Raw genomic sequence first — 13795 nt, 5'->3', positions numbered from 1 at the left:
CCGTATCTAAAACCGCAGTAAGTGCCTGTAGTTCACGATAACTACTGGTCACTTTATCCACATGTCTATTTAGCGAAAAATGCGGAAATGTGTTGTTTTGATAGTAGGCAGACACTGCACAGAATAACTACTGCCAAAGAAAACGTGTTAAATCGATGGACAATGGATGTAAGGGGTTAAGATAGGGTGTATGTACCACCGGGCTTTCTTAAATCCACCGCACCCTCAGGTTTGTTTGTTTCTTCTGTTGGATCTGGACACATGCGTCGGCGTGTTGGTTTACAATTGGCTGCCATTAGCTTCTTCGCCATCCAATATTAACCACATCTCACCTGACAGTCTGCTCGCCTTCTCAATACAGCACCCGCAGACTGTCAACTGCACTCAGACTGAGACTTTGTCCATTATGTGTCATCTACAGCTGAGGACATTGATTTTTGTAGCGTGGGTTCTCGGCTACGTCGCCTTTCTTCTCTCCATCAGAAGGATGTGGACGGGGAAATACGTCCGCAGTCCACTTATTCAGTCTCTGTTTGTTAACATGGCAAGCGAGGCCCCCGCGACTGAGACACTAGAGGTATGAATACATAATAATTAAGTTACTGGTTTGAAATTGTACCTAGCTGCGATGTTTCTTCTTGGATTTTAAAACGTAGTACTGTCATACTTTTTACTCATCTAAAAGTAAATCCGGAATTGTCTTACTTATGATTTATGGCGATAGTGCCATAAATTATAATATTAAAGTTAAATCTGAAGATCTTCAGTCTAGTTTTTTTCACTTTAAAGTCTGTCAATATAACGACTGTAAGACTGATAGTAAATTAACAACACAAGTGATACATGACAAAATAGATGCCAATATTCAAGAACATTTATTATAATTGATAATGTAATGAATAAGGCCACAGCTTAACCTGACACTAGGGGGCACCAATAACCTTACAAATACAAAACCTAACCTCAAATAAATCTCATTTTTGATCCAGACATGGCAACGTTTTTGGTTATTTATAGTCAATCCCAGTGCACCCACATCTGATTACCGTGGACAGGTGTGAACAGTGAGCTGTAAGATACTGTCTCAGATGATGGAGTCAGGGAATTCAACTTCCAGTTGGCTGAACATATGAAATAATGACAAAACAGGACAGGGACCCATCATGCAAGGTTTTATGTCATTTCTGTTAAGTACAGCATGATAATGTTGCAAGTCTATTTCTAAGAAAATTGTAAAAGTAGCACACCTTGCATTTTTCCTTATAGTGGTACCGATGTTGTCCTGACCTGCTTGGAGAATCAGTGAGGCCCCTATTCGTCCAGAGCCACCTAGACACAGGCACTAAATCTTTTCTCAAGCAGAGTGTTGAGAAGTCTGGGTGGTTGTTCACCCAACTCTATCACTCTTTTGTGTCAACTATCCTCAGCCCTGTGGTTTCACGCACCTCCATCAATGGGTGAGTAGGAAGAGAGGTCTCATTGTGGGAAGATGACTGTGCCTTACATCCACCCATTTCTGAATGACTATACAAGCCTGGAATGACCTAAGCTTCAAGCAGCAGGAGCATACATGAACTCCTGCCTTATATCAGACATACATGGCAGAATATAAGAACTGCCCAGTAAAGACATCACATGTTTTTTTTTGTTACAGGTTCCTGGGCCGTGGCTCTATGTTTGTCTTCTCCTCTGAGCAGTTTCAGCACCTGCTCCAGATCGGCCCAGAGTGGAGAGCTGAGAGGCTCTTGGATCTTGGAGCTGGAGATGGAAGTGTCACACAGGTGATGGGAGCCCATTTCCGAGAAATTTATGCAACTGAAGTCTCAGTACCCATGAAATGGCATCTTCAGAGGAGGAATTACAAGTCAGTAGCCTTTACTTTATTACATGGCCTTTTTTGAAATTCAATCCTACTGCTTGGATACATTACTTAAGATTGATTTATGTGATTTTTATGTGTAGAGTTGTTTTGTGTTAAAAGTATAAATTTTAAATAATTAATGATATCCAGTTGGCTCTAAATCTGTTTGTTTTTTTGACAGAGAAGCTAAACTAACTTCATGACTTTTAGCTACACCTTAAAAACAGCAGAAGATAGTCACTACATTTTAATGAATGCTGTATTTTTCAAAAAATGTGCTAAATGTATTTGTGAAATTCAAACTTCTAACTATGTACTATATGTTTGGCTTTCTTTCACTGTGCTGCTGTTATATACTCAGAGTGCTTGGTATTGATGACTGGCAACAGACTGGTTTCCAGTATGACGTGATCAGCTGTTTGAACCTTCTGGATCGTTGCAATGATCCTTTACATCTCTTGCGGGACATCAAGCGATCTCTAACTCCCAAAACAGGGAGACTTATCTTAGCCGTTGTGCTTCCCTTCCAGCCATATGTGGAAATCGGTCTGTTGGAATTCATTTTCTCACATTCCTCAAACATTTTGGAGCAATTCACTTTGTAACGAATGTGTTTGCTTTTCCTCAGGAGGACAATGGCAGCGTCCCAAAGAACACCTTAAATTGGAGGGAAAAACATGGGAAGAGCAAGTAACCAGCTTGTCCAGTGAGGTTTTCCAAAAGCTGGGGTTCAAGGTGGAGGCTGTGACCCGGTTGCCATACCTTTGTGAAGGGGATATGTATAACAATTACTATGTCCTCGATGATGCAGTCTTTGTCCTCAAGGTCTCAGACAATAGTGAAATTCTGCTCCCTGAGCAAAGTTGAGCCATTTACATATCATACACCTGAACTCTTTGGAATTTTTTGGAAAGTGGATTATGGAAAGATTTTAGTGCAATTTCATACTTGATGTAAGAATCACATAATTTCTGGTTAGAAATGTGTCCTACATGAAGCTCAGTACTGTGTTTACCAGCCAGATTTTGTGACCATCATACCTCAACAAAGACCAAACCTTTTTAAGACATCACCCTGTCTAAAATGTCTGTCATGATGGGGGGGTGAATTTATACTGTATGTCTTTATCATTATGTTAATAGTATTACAAACACACATTTGTGTCTTTTATGTGTGTTGTGCAAAGAACTGGTAAAGGCACATGTCTGATTCAAGTGAACATTAAGTAAGATTTTGTTTTTTATAATGCTACTTTTGTTTTTAGTGGTAGAAAGGCAACATGAAGTCCATTTTTTTTAATTATTGTCAACTCCTAACACACTTCACAGCTAATAATTAAAAGCAGTTACAGTGGCTACAGGTTTTGATTTTGGTATTTCTTTTAAATAACTAACTCAATGCTGAACTTCTAATTATAGATATTCTCTTTGCATTTATATTTACAGGCAGCATACACATTCACATTTGTTGTAGTAATTTGACTGATTTTAGTCCATATCTGTAGACACACTGTAGCAGGGGTCTATAATGTCTAACAAGTTCCACCCATTAGCCACCAAATATTAACTGCTGGTTATTATAGACCAGGGCTGCAGCAGCAAAAACCAACAGTGTTGAATTAAGCAGTTATGCATGCAATTACTTGTGGGTTCAGCCTTCTGTTGAAGGAGGAAGATGCTCTACTTCACTTCTGTCTTTCTGTTTCATTTTGATTCTAAATTGTTAAAACTTTTTGGATTCAAAAGTATTTCTCATAATTTTATGATTATGATGACTGATGATGATGATGATGATGATTATTATGACAGTTTAGCTAAACCCTGTACCTGGACCTTCACAAGTCATGTTTTTTTGTAGTTGCAAAAGAAGATGCAGAAAGCAAACTGTTGAACTTTAACGGATGAATTTATGACATTGTAATTCTACATTTGTAAAAAAGCGTTACCTATTCTTTCAAAATAAAATGTTACACTTCACAATTATTTTCTATGTATTGTTTTTTATAAAGCAACCAACATGGACTGCCTAAAATGTTTTACTTCAGATGTATGCCTTCGAGTTCAACTTTAAACTTAATTATAGATTTCTACGCGTTATATTAAGTATATAAAGGTCAGGAGAAATTATGACGTAGCGTATGTGTAGAATGACGTATGCTAATGAAGCATCCCTGTCTTCTGATTGGCTGAGTGCACCAAGCTTTCCCGTCTAGTATTGGGTCCTGTTGACTTGGCCACGTCCCCAGGCCACGTCGCTTTTTACTCGCCATTTTCCTGTCTTCCGAAGTCGGTATCGATCTGTTCTAGTGTCATTGTGTCATTCATAGCCGTCATATCATAACCTGACGTTAACCGGAGACCTGTTAAGCTATTTAGAGTATCTTAAATCGGTCTGTTTTTGCTGGGGTTGCGCTCCAACATGAACATCTTTCGGCTAACCGGCGATCTCTCCCACCTAGCAGCCATCATCATCCTGCTGCTAAAAATATGGAAAACCAGGTCTTGTGCCGGTGAGTTGTCCTACACCTTCACGTACAACTTGCATGACCCAGAATGTGTTATGTCTTATAATGTGTAGTTGGCCAGACGTAAAACGTATTTTTGTGTCGTTTCGTCACTTGGAGGGCTCAGTGACCAGTTGTTGGCTAAGGTAGCTTAGCTAGCTAGCGGCACTGTTCATAACTTACACCGGTGTGCTATGCCATTAAATGAAGACTGTCATTTTTGACCCAGTTAGTGTTAAAAACCTGATATGAGCAACGTAAAGTTTAATGGAAACCTTTGGGGAAAGGAGAAGGAACACAAGTAGTTGACGCTAGTTGGGAAGTTTGATTAGCATCAGCTGTCTTGCTAGCTAGCTTTGAGACTGCGGCGGGCCCCGCAACAACGTAGGTTTGTTGGGGACACGGGGACCGAAGTCCCACTGGGCTCTTTGCTATGCATATTGGGCCTATTTGTTTTCTATTGTTGGGGAACTGATCTAGCTGCACGTTGTTCTGTGTTATCTATGTACAGTGGATCAGTGTAACGTCTGACGTGGCAGCAAAGAGTTCTCACTCTAAATTTGCATAGTGAGTCAGTGACCGAGTACTTATTTTCTTGCCCATCAGAATCGGAAGTAAACGGCCGAATGTTGCATGGAGTATTATCTTCACTGTGCTCTTTGCTGTGTTTTAATACCTGCTGCACATGCACTGCCGATGTTCCAATGGTCAAAGGTTAGGGCTGTATCTTGCAAGACAGTCTTTCACTGAGTTATGTCATCAGATAGCTCAACATGCAGGTCAGTTGTTTTCAAGCTCTTTAGCTGCATCGAGCACCCCTCCCCCTTCCAAACTTTTAGTGGGTTTGAGTATGGTAACTTACTATCAGTTCAGATATTGGGGGTCAGGGTAGAGACTGCACTGAGTAGACGTTAATAAAACAGTACTGTAGTCTGCTTATTAAATATTGATTTGAATTAGACTGCACAGGTGTCCCTAATAAAGTGGCTAGTGAGTGTAGGTGCAAGTCATTAGGTTACAATTTAAAGTCCTCGCCCATATCTCTTGCATGCAGAGTGACTGAAAGGAGTGTACACTGATAAATATAAAGTTCTTTTGTTTCTCCATAGGCATCTCTGGAAAGAGTCAGCTCCTGTTTGCGCTGGTGTTCACCACACGCTACTTGGACCTGCTCACCTCCTTCATCTCTCTCTACAACACCACGATGAAGGTGAAACACTAGATCCTTCCTTGTTGTTCTCACATCCTGAAGTGTTTGTTTTTTTTACTGTCCCCAAGAACTATATACATATGGCCTAATGCACTGAGCTGACACACCTGTGTTTGCTAAAGGATGAAGTTGCACCGCAAGATGTAACAGCATTTTGTGGCTGTTCTGTTTCACATTATTGGGTGATGGGAACAGCGTAAATCTGTCATGTTTTGATGGTGTTGTGTTTTTTTTCAGATTATCTACATTGGTTGTGCATATGCCACAGTGTACTTGATTTACGTTAAGTTCAAGGCAACTTATGATGGAAACCACGACACATTCAGAGTGGAGTTTCTGGTTATCCCTGTCGGTGGCCTGGCGTTCTTGGTTAACCACGACTTCTCACCGCTGGAGGTAAGTAAATCAACAGAAAGTTCCACTGATCTAAACTTTATGGAAGAGAACTGATATGAAAGGCACATGTCAAATCAATCACAAATCAGTTATTTTAACAGTACGTGAGGGATTATATGCCAAAATTGGAGAACAGTACATCTACCCTAAGAACAGAGTGATAACACACAAAAGCCTGGGCGACCACTGCCATCCAGTCAGTGCCTACGGGAAGTTGACTTTGCATATTTAAAATCACCCTTATGCAAATGTCTTTTGTTCGTCAGCTACAGCTGTACAAAAGAAGACATGAATTAATTTTTAACAAAGCTAATAAAAAGATAAGGACCTGAGCACAACCTCTTTAACTACAGATTTGCCAGTGGCTGGCTGATGTCTTTGCATGTGTAGCCACACCATAACACTTTATCCATAAAAAAAGAAGCATGGTGGAATCTATTAAGGGGATCCTCAGATTGCACCAGTCAATAGTTAATTCACACTCTCTCATCTCTCTATCTCCCAGATACTGTGGACATTCTCCATCTATTTGGAGTCTGTGGCCATCTTGCCCCAGCTTTTCATGATCAGCAAGACGGGTGAGGCTGAGACCATCACCACCCATTACTTGTTCTTCCTGGGACTGTACAGGGCCCTCTATCTCATCAACTGGATATGGAGGTTTTACTTTGAGGGATTCTTTGACATGATTGCCATTGTTGCTGGAGTGGTGCAGACCATCCTCTACTGTGACTTCTTCTATTTGTATGTAACAAAAGGTGAGTCTTGCTACACATCGAACATCAAACCTGGACTACTTACAGTTTGTAATTTCTCTGAATTCCTCTAAACACAAATAACCTCTATACTGTTCCTTACTGCCTTACCACATAAATGAACTTCTCATTGTAGCGTTCCTCTCTTGCAACATAGTGTAGTTACTAGACAGCAAAAGGACCAACATATTTTTAAATCCATTAATATTTGCATATGTTCATAAGTGATTGCTGAGCTCCATCAATCTTGTGTCATGGTTTAGTAATTGCTGCCCCTCCTGTTATTTACAAACACTTGTCCTGTCTCTTTTCAGTACTGAAAGGGAAGAAGCTGAGCCTGCCAGCTTAAGTGCCAAGGAGGAGTGTTTTGGCAGACTCAAGGCAGGGGGATCGGAGGGGAGGAGGAGTGGTAGTGTACGCCTGACACCCCCACTATCACACTCTGCACCACCGTTTACCTCCTCTTCCCCTCCCGCCAGTGTAAGATGCCTGAGACAGAGAGCAAGCAGGAGCCGCTGCCTGCACCATGGAATCAAACCATCTGCAGATGCTGATCCATGGCCTTTGGATTTCTGTTTGATGCATCTTGCCTTAACTTTTTTATTACTCTGTATAAAGGAAGGAGGAAAAAAGCGAGAAAAGTTTTATACATAAAAATATGTACTCAGAAGATTCGACACTTTGGTGAATAAGAGCTGAAGATGTAAAATTGCCTGTGATTTGGCATTGTGTGATACTGAAGTGGACTTCTTGTAGTGGGATATTATTGACTCAAGCCTTTGTAATAGTATTTGCAATGGAAATAATGTGTATTGTTTTGTGGGGAGAAATGTTTTAAATCCTCATAACTTTGTTGGACACGTCATGTAATGTTTTGCAATTTTGTTTTGATCAGCATTCCTGTGTATAAAGGCAATTTCTAATTTTTCCAAATCCCCTAGGTAGAATTTAAATGCCACATTAATGCCATAATTTTTTTTATACTTTCAATTCTAAGGGGAACTCAGATCTAACTTGAGTTATTATTTCTGGGTCATAAATTGACAGTTTCTACTGTGTTACTAACCATTTTAAACGCACTGTCTTTTAGGACATGATCAGCACAAAATGAAAGCAATTGATTAAAGGGGAGTCAACTAACATCTATCACTGTAAATTGCTTTCCTCATTTGAATGCCCATCAAGGATGCTTAATAGTTATATACCTACTATATAACTAACTCAAATATTTTTCTTTGCTGCGCCCATTTGTTTTTGGATGGCTGCTTTAAATTTGAGACCAGCATAATTTCACTGGTAGTGTGCTGTCTGTGAACTATCACTACAGGAATATGTTTTTTTTTTGTTGTAGATGTATTTATTTTTAATCTTCCTTCTGATTTCCAATAAACAGAGTCTGTAGAATTGACTGTTGTGCTTATCTTCAAACATAGAAATGAGTCTTTTTGTTAAACTAGAGAGTGAGAACCACAATTTTACAAACACTGTCATGTTAAATCTGAAATGTTTTTTTGCTGGTCATTCAAAGGCAAAGATTTAATTTTGGTTTGAAGCATTTGCATGATGTTGCTACCACAAATAAAGAGTTTTTGACAAATTTTGTCTCAAGACTGTGGTTGCAATGATACTGTCAGTTGGACAGTTAAGAAGAGGAAAAAAAATGTCAGAACTGCAACTAGTATCATCTGGAGATAAATGTTTCAGAAAAGTACCAAATACTCTCACAATTCTAAAGAACAGATTGTTTTTCAACTTTTTTTCTAACGTCCTTAACTATCCTACCTGGTTGGGTGCTTGGGTGAGTGGTAAAATGCTTTGGCCTAAGAATAAAAACGACATAAAAGCAGTATAAGTATGTTTGTTTTGTTTCGTGGTGTATATAGTAAAATGAATACAGCCGTGCATAAGTGAATACCTGTGCAATTGAAAGCACCAGGAGAATGTGGAACTTTTAAAACCGCCATTGTTTGCCGTCGGATTGTTTTTCCGGACGGAACTCAAGGAAGGTAACCGTTGACGCACAAAGATCGACTCTGTTACTTGGTTCCCTTAAAGACAAGTACCGTATAAACGTTTTTCTTGGGCTTTAGCCGAGTGACGGACATTATTTCCACTCACTGGAATGTATCTGTGGTGAATACATATCATGGACGGAGATATTACTTCGTTACCTGGTGAATACAAACGTTTACAGACACTTGTTTAAAGTAGGCCGCAGCACAGCCCGCGCGCGGGAATAGCATTACTATTTTTTTAAGTAAATTAGTTTTTAAGAGTAGTTACTTAACCCTGTTACAACAGTCGTGCGCTTCACGCAGTCGTTGAAATGACCAACGAGGTTTACCATGCTGCATTCATTAAGTTGCAGTTTCGCTCTTCGTGCTAATGCTACGTATCGGTTTTGTTATATTGGCTAATGCTAGCTAACCGAAGTTAGCTGCCTGCGGGTTAACAGTCTAATTACTGTAACGTCTTTGGTAAATAAACGCTGTTTTAACGTTTAAGATATAGTAATGTTTATACATATTATAACGTGTTAAAGATAATTTTGATACCGGCATTTATAAGCTGTTCTGTCTTGGATCGCGGAAATGAATGTGCAGACATCCGACGTAAGCAGAAGTGGTCGTTTTTAGTTTTTGTAGACTACTTGGAAGGAAAACGCAACCCTGTCCTTAAAACGAGAGAATATATTTCAAATCTCTACAAATGCATGCCATCTAAGCAATAACAAGATGATTCAAGTTCATAAACCTTAGTTCCGATGATCAACAGCGATGCTAGAGTTACTCGTGGTTTTGATATTGATATTATGTCTGAGTAACCCTATGATGCTCTTGAGTAGTTCGGTGGGCGATGTGAAGAGTTTAATATATTACATTGGTGCTTCTGTTATTACATTTCGCTCACTTATACTTACTATGACAGCACATTTTAGGGGACATTAGCAATCAACTTAAGAATTCAGTAAAATGTGTTCTAGTTTATGTAACATTTTTATTCTTGATCTGATATTTACATACATTTAAAATACATTTTTAATAAATGTGTTTAAATTTCCATCTCTAGGTCCCAGTCTGTCCCTCTCCACTCTTCGCCTCCTGGTGCCACCCATTCGATTGTTCTCTGCAGCGATCTGGCAGACAGTGGAGCAGAAAATTGTTTCAGATTATGGGCTACTTGAAGAGTTTGTGTTCATGGTCACAAACATTGTTCCTGAACTTCTTTCTGCAAGGCAACGGGCTGAACTTATTCTGGGCTTGAGAGCAAGGGTAAAGTAAATGTTAAGAACAACAGAGCACAACTTCTTGTCTCCTCAAAGCTACTGTTTTGCTTTAACTTGAGAACAGACAGCGTACTAAGGAGGTTTAAGGTTGTCAGATGTGATAGCACTTTTCCATTGTTTTTGTTTTCTATTGTAGCTGATTCTGGAGCTATGTCGCTCTGAGGAAACTGCTGACCTTCAGATCATCCAGCCACATCTTGACAGATTGCAGAACCTCAGAACTCTGTGGAATGTGGAGGTGAGATTTGTTTTGATTTTTTTTCCGCTTTTAATTTGCATTAACCTTGTTTAATTTAAGTGTGATATTTTGTGTAGTTGTCAAATGCTGAAATGTAAACACTGATTATTGAATATGTAATCATTATAGCGATTGGTGGTGTTTCAATCTTTTTAATTGCAGAGTGAAAATACAGAACGAGAGGCATCTGATTCCCATTTCATGCGTCTTGTCCAAAATTTGTTAAGAGATCCACAAGAGAGAAAAAACTTTTTTCAGGTATGGTTTTGGTTATGTACTTCTGCACAGACAGAAAAACTTACTGCTTTTGTAAATGAATGTTTATTGCTTTTTTGTTGTTGTTGCTGTTTAAAATATAAAAAAATATTTGTATTTCAGGATGTTTTCCCAGAAGATTTTGGTCCAACATATGACAAAGCCATCCAGACATTGATGTGGCTCTTTCTCTCTAGATTTGAAAAGCTTCTTCCTACTCAAACACTTCAACAGGTAATCTTAGCCTTCTAAAACCGTTTATGACCTTTTTTGTCTGTTCCCTAAAATTCCTACAATAAGATGTTCTGTTGTTTCGAGTTATTTTTAACTGGAACTCTGCCTAACACTGAAAAGACCGTGCTGCTGACTCTCTTGTTTTATCATTTTGCCTTTCAGGTAGCAGCTTTGCTGAACAATACATCATCTGTCCTGAACGAATGTATGGACACTTTTGCGCAACCTGAAGAACTTAAAACCTTACTAGATACTCAAAAAGACCTCAGCCAGTTAGAGGACATTGGTGAGCATCTTGAAATAATATTCATGAGATGGAATATCGCTCATGTTACAAGGTGATTCTGTTGTTACTTTGCCAGTTTAACAATTGGTATCCTGTCTTTTCAGAGTCCTATATTGTTGACAGTGGCATCTTGTCAGCACTGTGTCTTCCTCCTGTGGAAAGAGTGGTTATCGTCAATGAACAATCTGAAACTGATGCAGAAAGCGGACTTGTGTATACTGTGTGCACAGAGATGGAGGTGGAATCTGAGAACAAAGAGGTGTACGCGGAGGCAAGTGGAAACTCAGAGGAGTGTGGACAAACTGAGTGGTTTGGTATTGGCAGTGATGTGAAAGCAGAAATCGACACCGAGGTGATTTCGGATCCAGTTGAGGGTGCTGAGGCAAGTGAGAGTGAGATGGCAGAAGATCAACACAATGACCACGCTGGAACACTGATCATTGGGGAGGATGGCCAGGTGACTGTGTTGGATGGTGTAAAGAAGCCTAAAAAACGAGGAAGGAAAAAGAAGCAGCCAGCAGATGAGGACTTTAAAGTGCAAGGTAGTACAAGGGACAAAGTTGATGAATTTGACACTTTGTGGGAAAGACCTGTAAGAAAGAACAGAGGACTCAAGATGAAAGGATACCTGTCACAGTGGAGAAAATCTGGAAAGACGAGTAGTTCTAAGAAGTTTGCTGGTTCGGCCAAATCCAATGATTTGGATGAGAGAACGTGTAAAGTGTGCGGCATTGTAGTAAGTCGCGTCCAGTTCTTAGAGCGACACATGAGTCAACACTCAAAGGAGCTTCCTTTTTCATGTCCCACTTGTAAAAGGTTTTATAAGAGTCTGCGTTTCTTGCAACAACACAGGTGTTCGAGTGCAACAAATGTGAAGGTTGGCAAAAAAACAAAGGATGAAGAGACAAAAGAGGATGATGCTGAACAATCACCTAGTGAGGTTCCTTGTGAAGAAGCCATTGAAGGGCAGCTCTCGGACAACAACACCACCCAGGACCCCGACTACTCCCCTTCAGCTGAAAGATCTTCCAAAGACTCAGCACCGAGAAGCCCAGAAGAAAACAAATCTGTCATAGAAGGGCCATTCTACTGTCCCCACTGCAGTGTGGAGTTCAAGTGCAAACAAACTTTTAGGTTCCATTTAAGGAACATTTGCTACAATGAGCAACAGGTGGATCCTGAGAAACCTGAAGATGTTAAGCATTGTTTCAGATGTGATGAATGTGATAAGGCATTCAAATATAAATCAACATTGGATTCCCACAAACAGACTCATAACCCGCTGTATTGCGAGGTTTGTATGAAATTGGTACGCGACTCCGAGGCACTGGCAATGCACAAGGAATCCCACACGCCATTTCAATGTAACCGGTGTGACGAGAACTTCCCTGTATTCAAAGCGCTTCACAAGCACTACATTGATGTCCACAATCCCACTGAGCCTTTTACCTGCACCCACTGCCAGACAACGTTTGCCAGCTTAAAGCGATTCATCAGGCACGAGTGGAAGCACACTGGTTACCAACCTTTTCAGTGCCCCCACTGCAGTAAACGATTCAGATCCTACTCTGACCTCGTGGAACACCAGAAAAAACACACTAAGGCATATCCATTCCTCTGCTGGGAGTGTGGCAAGAAATTCAGGCACGGTGTAACATTGACCAGGCATGTAGAGCGTGTGCATCACGCTGGGGAACCCATGACGCAGAAGCCCTCTCCAACTTTCACTTGTTCTCAGTGTGGGAAGACCTTCACATCCAGGCGATGCCTCCTGAAACATGACAACTTCCATCACAAAGGGCTACGTTTCCCATGTGAGCACTGTGGGAAGGGATTTTTTGGCAAAGATGCGTTGGTGAGGCATACTTTGATTCACACAGGCGAGAGGCCTTTTAAGTGTGATGACTGTGATAAATCTTTCAGATCTGCAGCTGAATTAAAGATACACAGGAGGTACCACACTGGGGAGAGGCCATTTAAGTGTACGATTTGTGATAAAGGTTTTGTTCAGTCCTGCTTTCTAACTTTACACATGCGAACCCATACAGGAGAGAGGCCATATGTTTGCACAGTATGTAACAAAGGCTTTTCAAGCTTGCATGGCCTAAAGCGACATCGAAGACTGGTTCACGCATAGGTAAAGTTAGCACGAAACTACTTTACACGTATGTTTGTTCTGTTTGACGTTTCCCTAATTAGGCAGGTCAGAGGTCAGTATTGAGAACTGTGAAGAATTTGACTTCTGATCAAAGACCTTGTGGATATTGATTGAGATCGGGGCTACTTCTGACTGTCCCAGGCTTGGCTTGTTAGAGACTGTAAATGTGTAATACATTAAAAAAAAAGTGTAACTTTGTATTTTTACAGAAGCGTTTGCTGTAGTTCTGAATAAGATTTGTATGTATAAATCATATAAAGTTAAATTCCTTTTGGAATTGATTTGTTTTTCTTTAATAAATTGAACATTTGATTTCAAGTGTTATGATTTACTCAAACAGATAAAAAATATGCTAATGACTGAAGGTCTACAGTTTTATAGTAACTACACATAAATGCTAAAAATGTAGTGCATTGACTACTTTATATTTACATGCAATGAAAACACACCTTTAGTATTAGTGAAATGCCTTTATGCCAATGTCAAAAGTCATACTGATAAGTAAAGTTGAACTCTGCTGCTTTACCAACTCACAATAGAGATGCATTAAAAGTTGTGTACTTAAAGTTTAAACATGGGTGTTCAAAACGAACATTTTAAAAATTCATTGTGT

The 13795-nt window shown here is 39.9% G+C and overlaps 3 protein-coding genes across 5 annotated transcripts; all 3 read left to right on the top strand.

Moving 5' to 3' along the window:
- Positions 1-2: 2 nt before the first annotated feature.
- On the top strand, positions 3-3840 carry mettl9 (methyltransferase like 9). Its single transcript, XM_029135255.3, has 6 exons — positions 3-229; positions 422-577; positions 1267-1457; positions 1655-1864; positions 2223-2407; positions 2490-3840. Exons 1-6 carry the CDS (start codon positions 191-193, stop codon positions 2726-2728), a joined length of 1020 nt encoding a protein of 339 aa, XP_028991088.1. The 5' UTR covers positions 3-190; the 3' UTR covers positions 2729-3840.
- A 244-nt stretch (positions 3841-4084) lies between these two features.
- On the top strand, positions 4085-8322 carry LOC114845903 (ER lumen protein-retaining receptor 2). Its single transcript, XM_029134479.3, has 5 exons — positions 4085-4370; positions 5474-5574; positions 5812-5970; positions 6476-6728; positions 7040-8322. Exons 1-5 carry the CDS (start codon positions 4280-4282, stop codon positions 7072-7074), a joined length of 639 nt encoding a protein of 212 aa, XP_028990312.1. The 5' UTR covers positions 4085-4279; the 3' UTR covers positions 7075-8322.
- A 300-nt stretch (positions 8323-8622) lies between these two features.
- Positions 8623-13494, top strand: LOC114845902 (zinc finger protein 708-like). 3 transcript variants are annotated; one of them, XM_029134476.3, is made up of 7 exons: positions 8623-8731; positions 9795-9997; positions 10148-10249; positions 10412-10507; positions 10628-10738; positions 10901-11024; positions 11129-13494. In XM_029134476.3, exons 2-7 carry the CDS (start codon positions 9923-9925, stop codon positions 13159-13161), a joined length of 2541 nt encoding a protein of 846 aa, XP_028990309.1. In that variant the 5' UTR covers positions 8623-8731; positions 9795-9922; the 3' UTR covers positions 13162-13494. The 3 variants fall into 3 exon arrangements, with proteins under 3 accessions (XP_028990309.1, XP_028990308.1, XP_028990311.1); XM_029134475.3 differs by having other exon boundaries at positions 8705-8899; XM_029134478.3 differs by lacking the exon at positions 8623-8731 and having other exon boundaries at positions 9862-10002.
- The last annotated feature ends 301 nt before the right edge of the window (positions 13495-13795 follow it).

The sequence above is a fragment of the Betta splendens genome, chromosome 19, assembly GCF_900634795.4.
Source record: "Betta splendens chromosome 19, fBetSpl5.4, whole genome shotgun sequence".
In the NCBI taxonomy this organism is placed as follows: Eukaryota; Metazoa; Chordata; class Actinopteri; order Anabantiformes; family Osphronemidae; genus Betta; species Betta splendens.
This window is presented reverse-complemented; position numbering and strand designations above follow the sequence as displayed.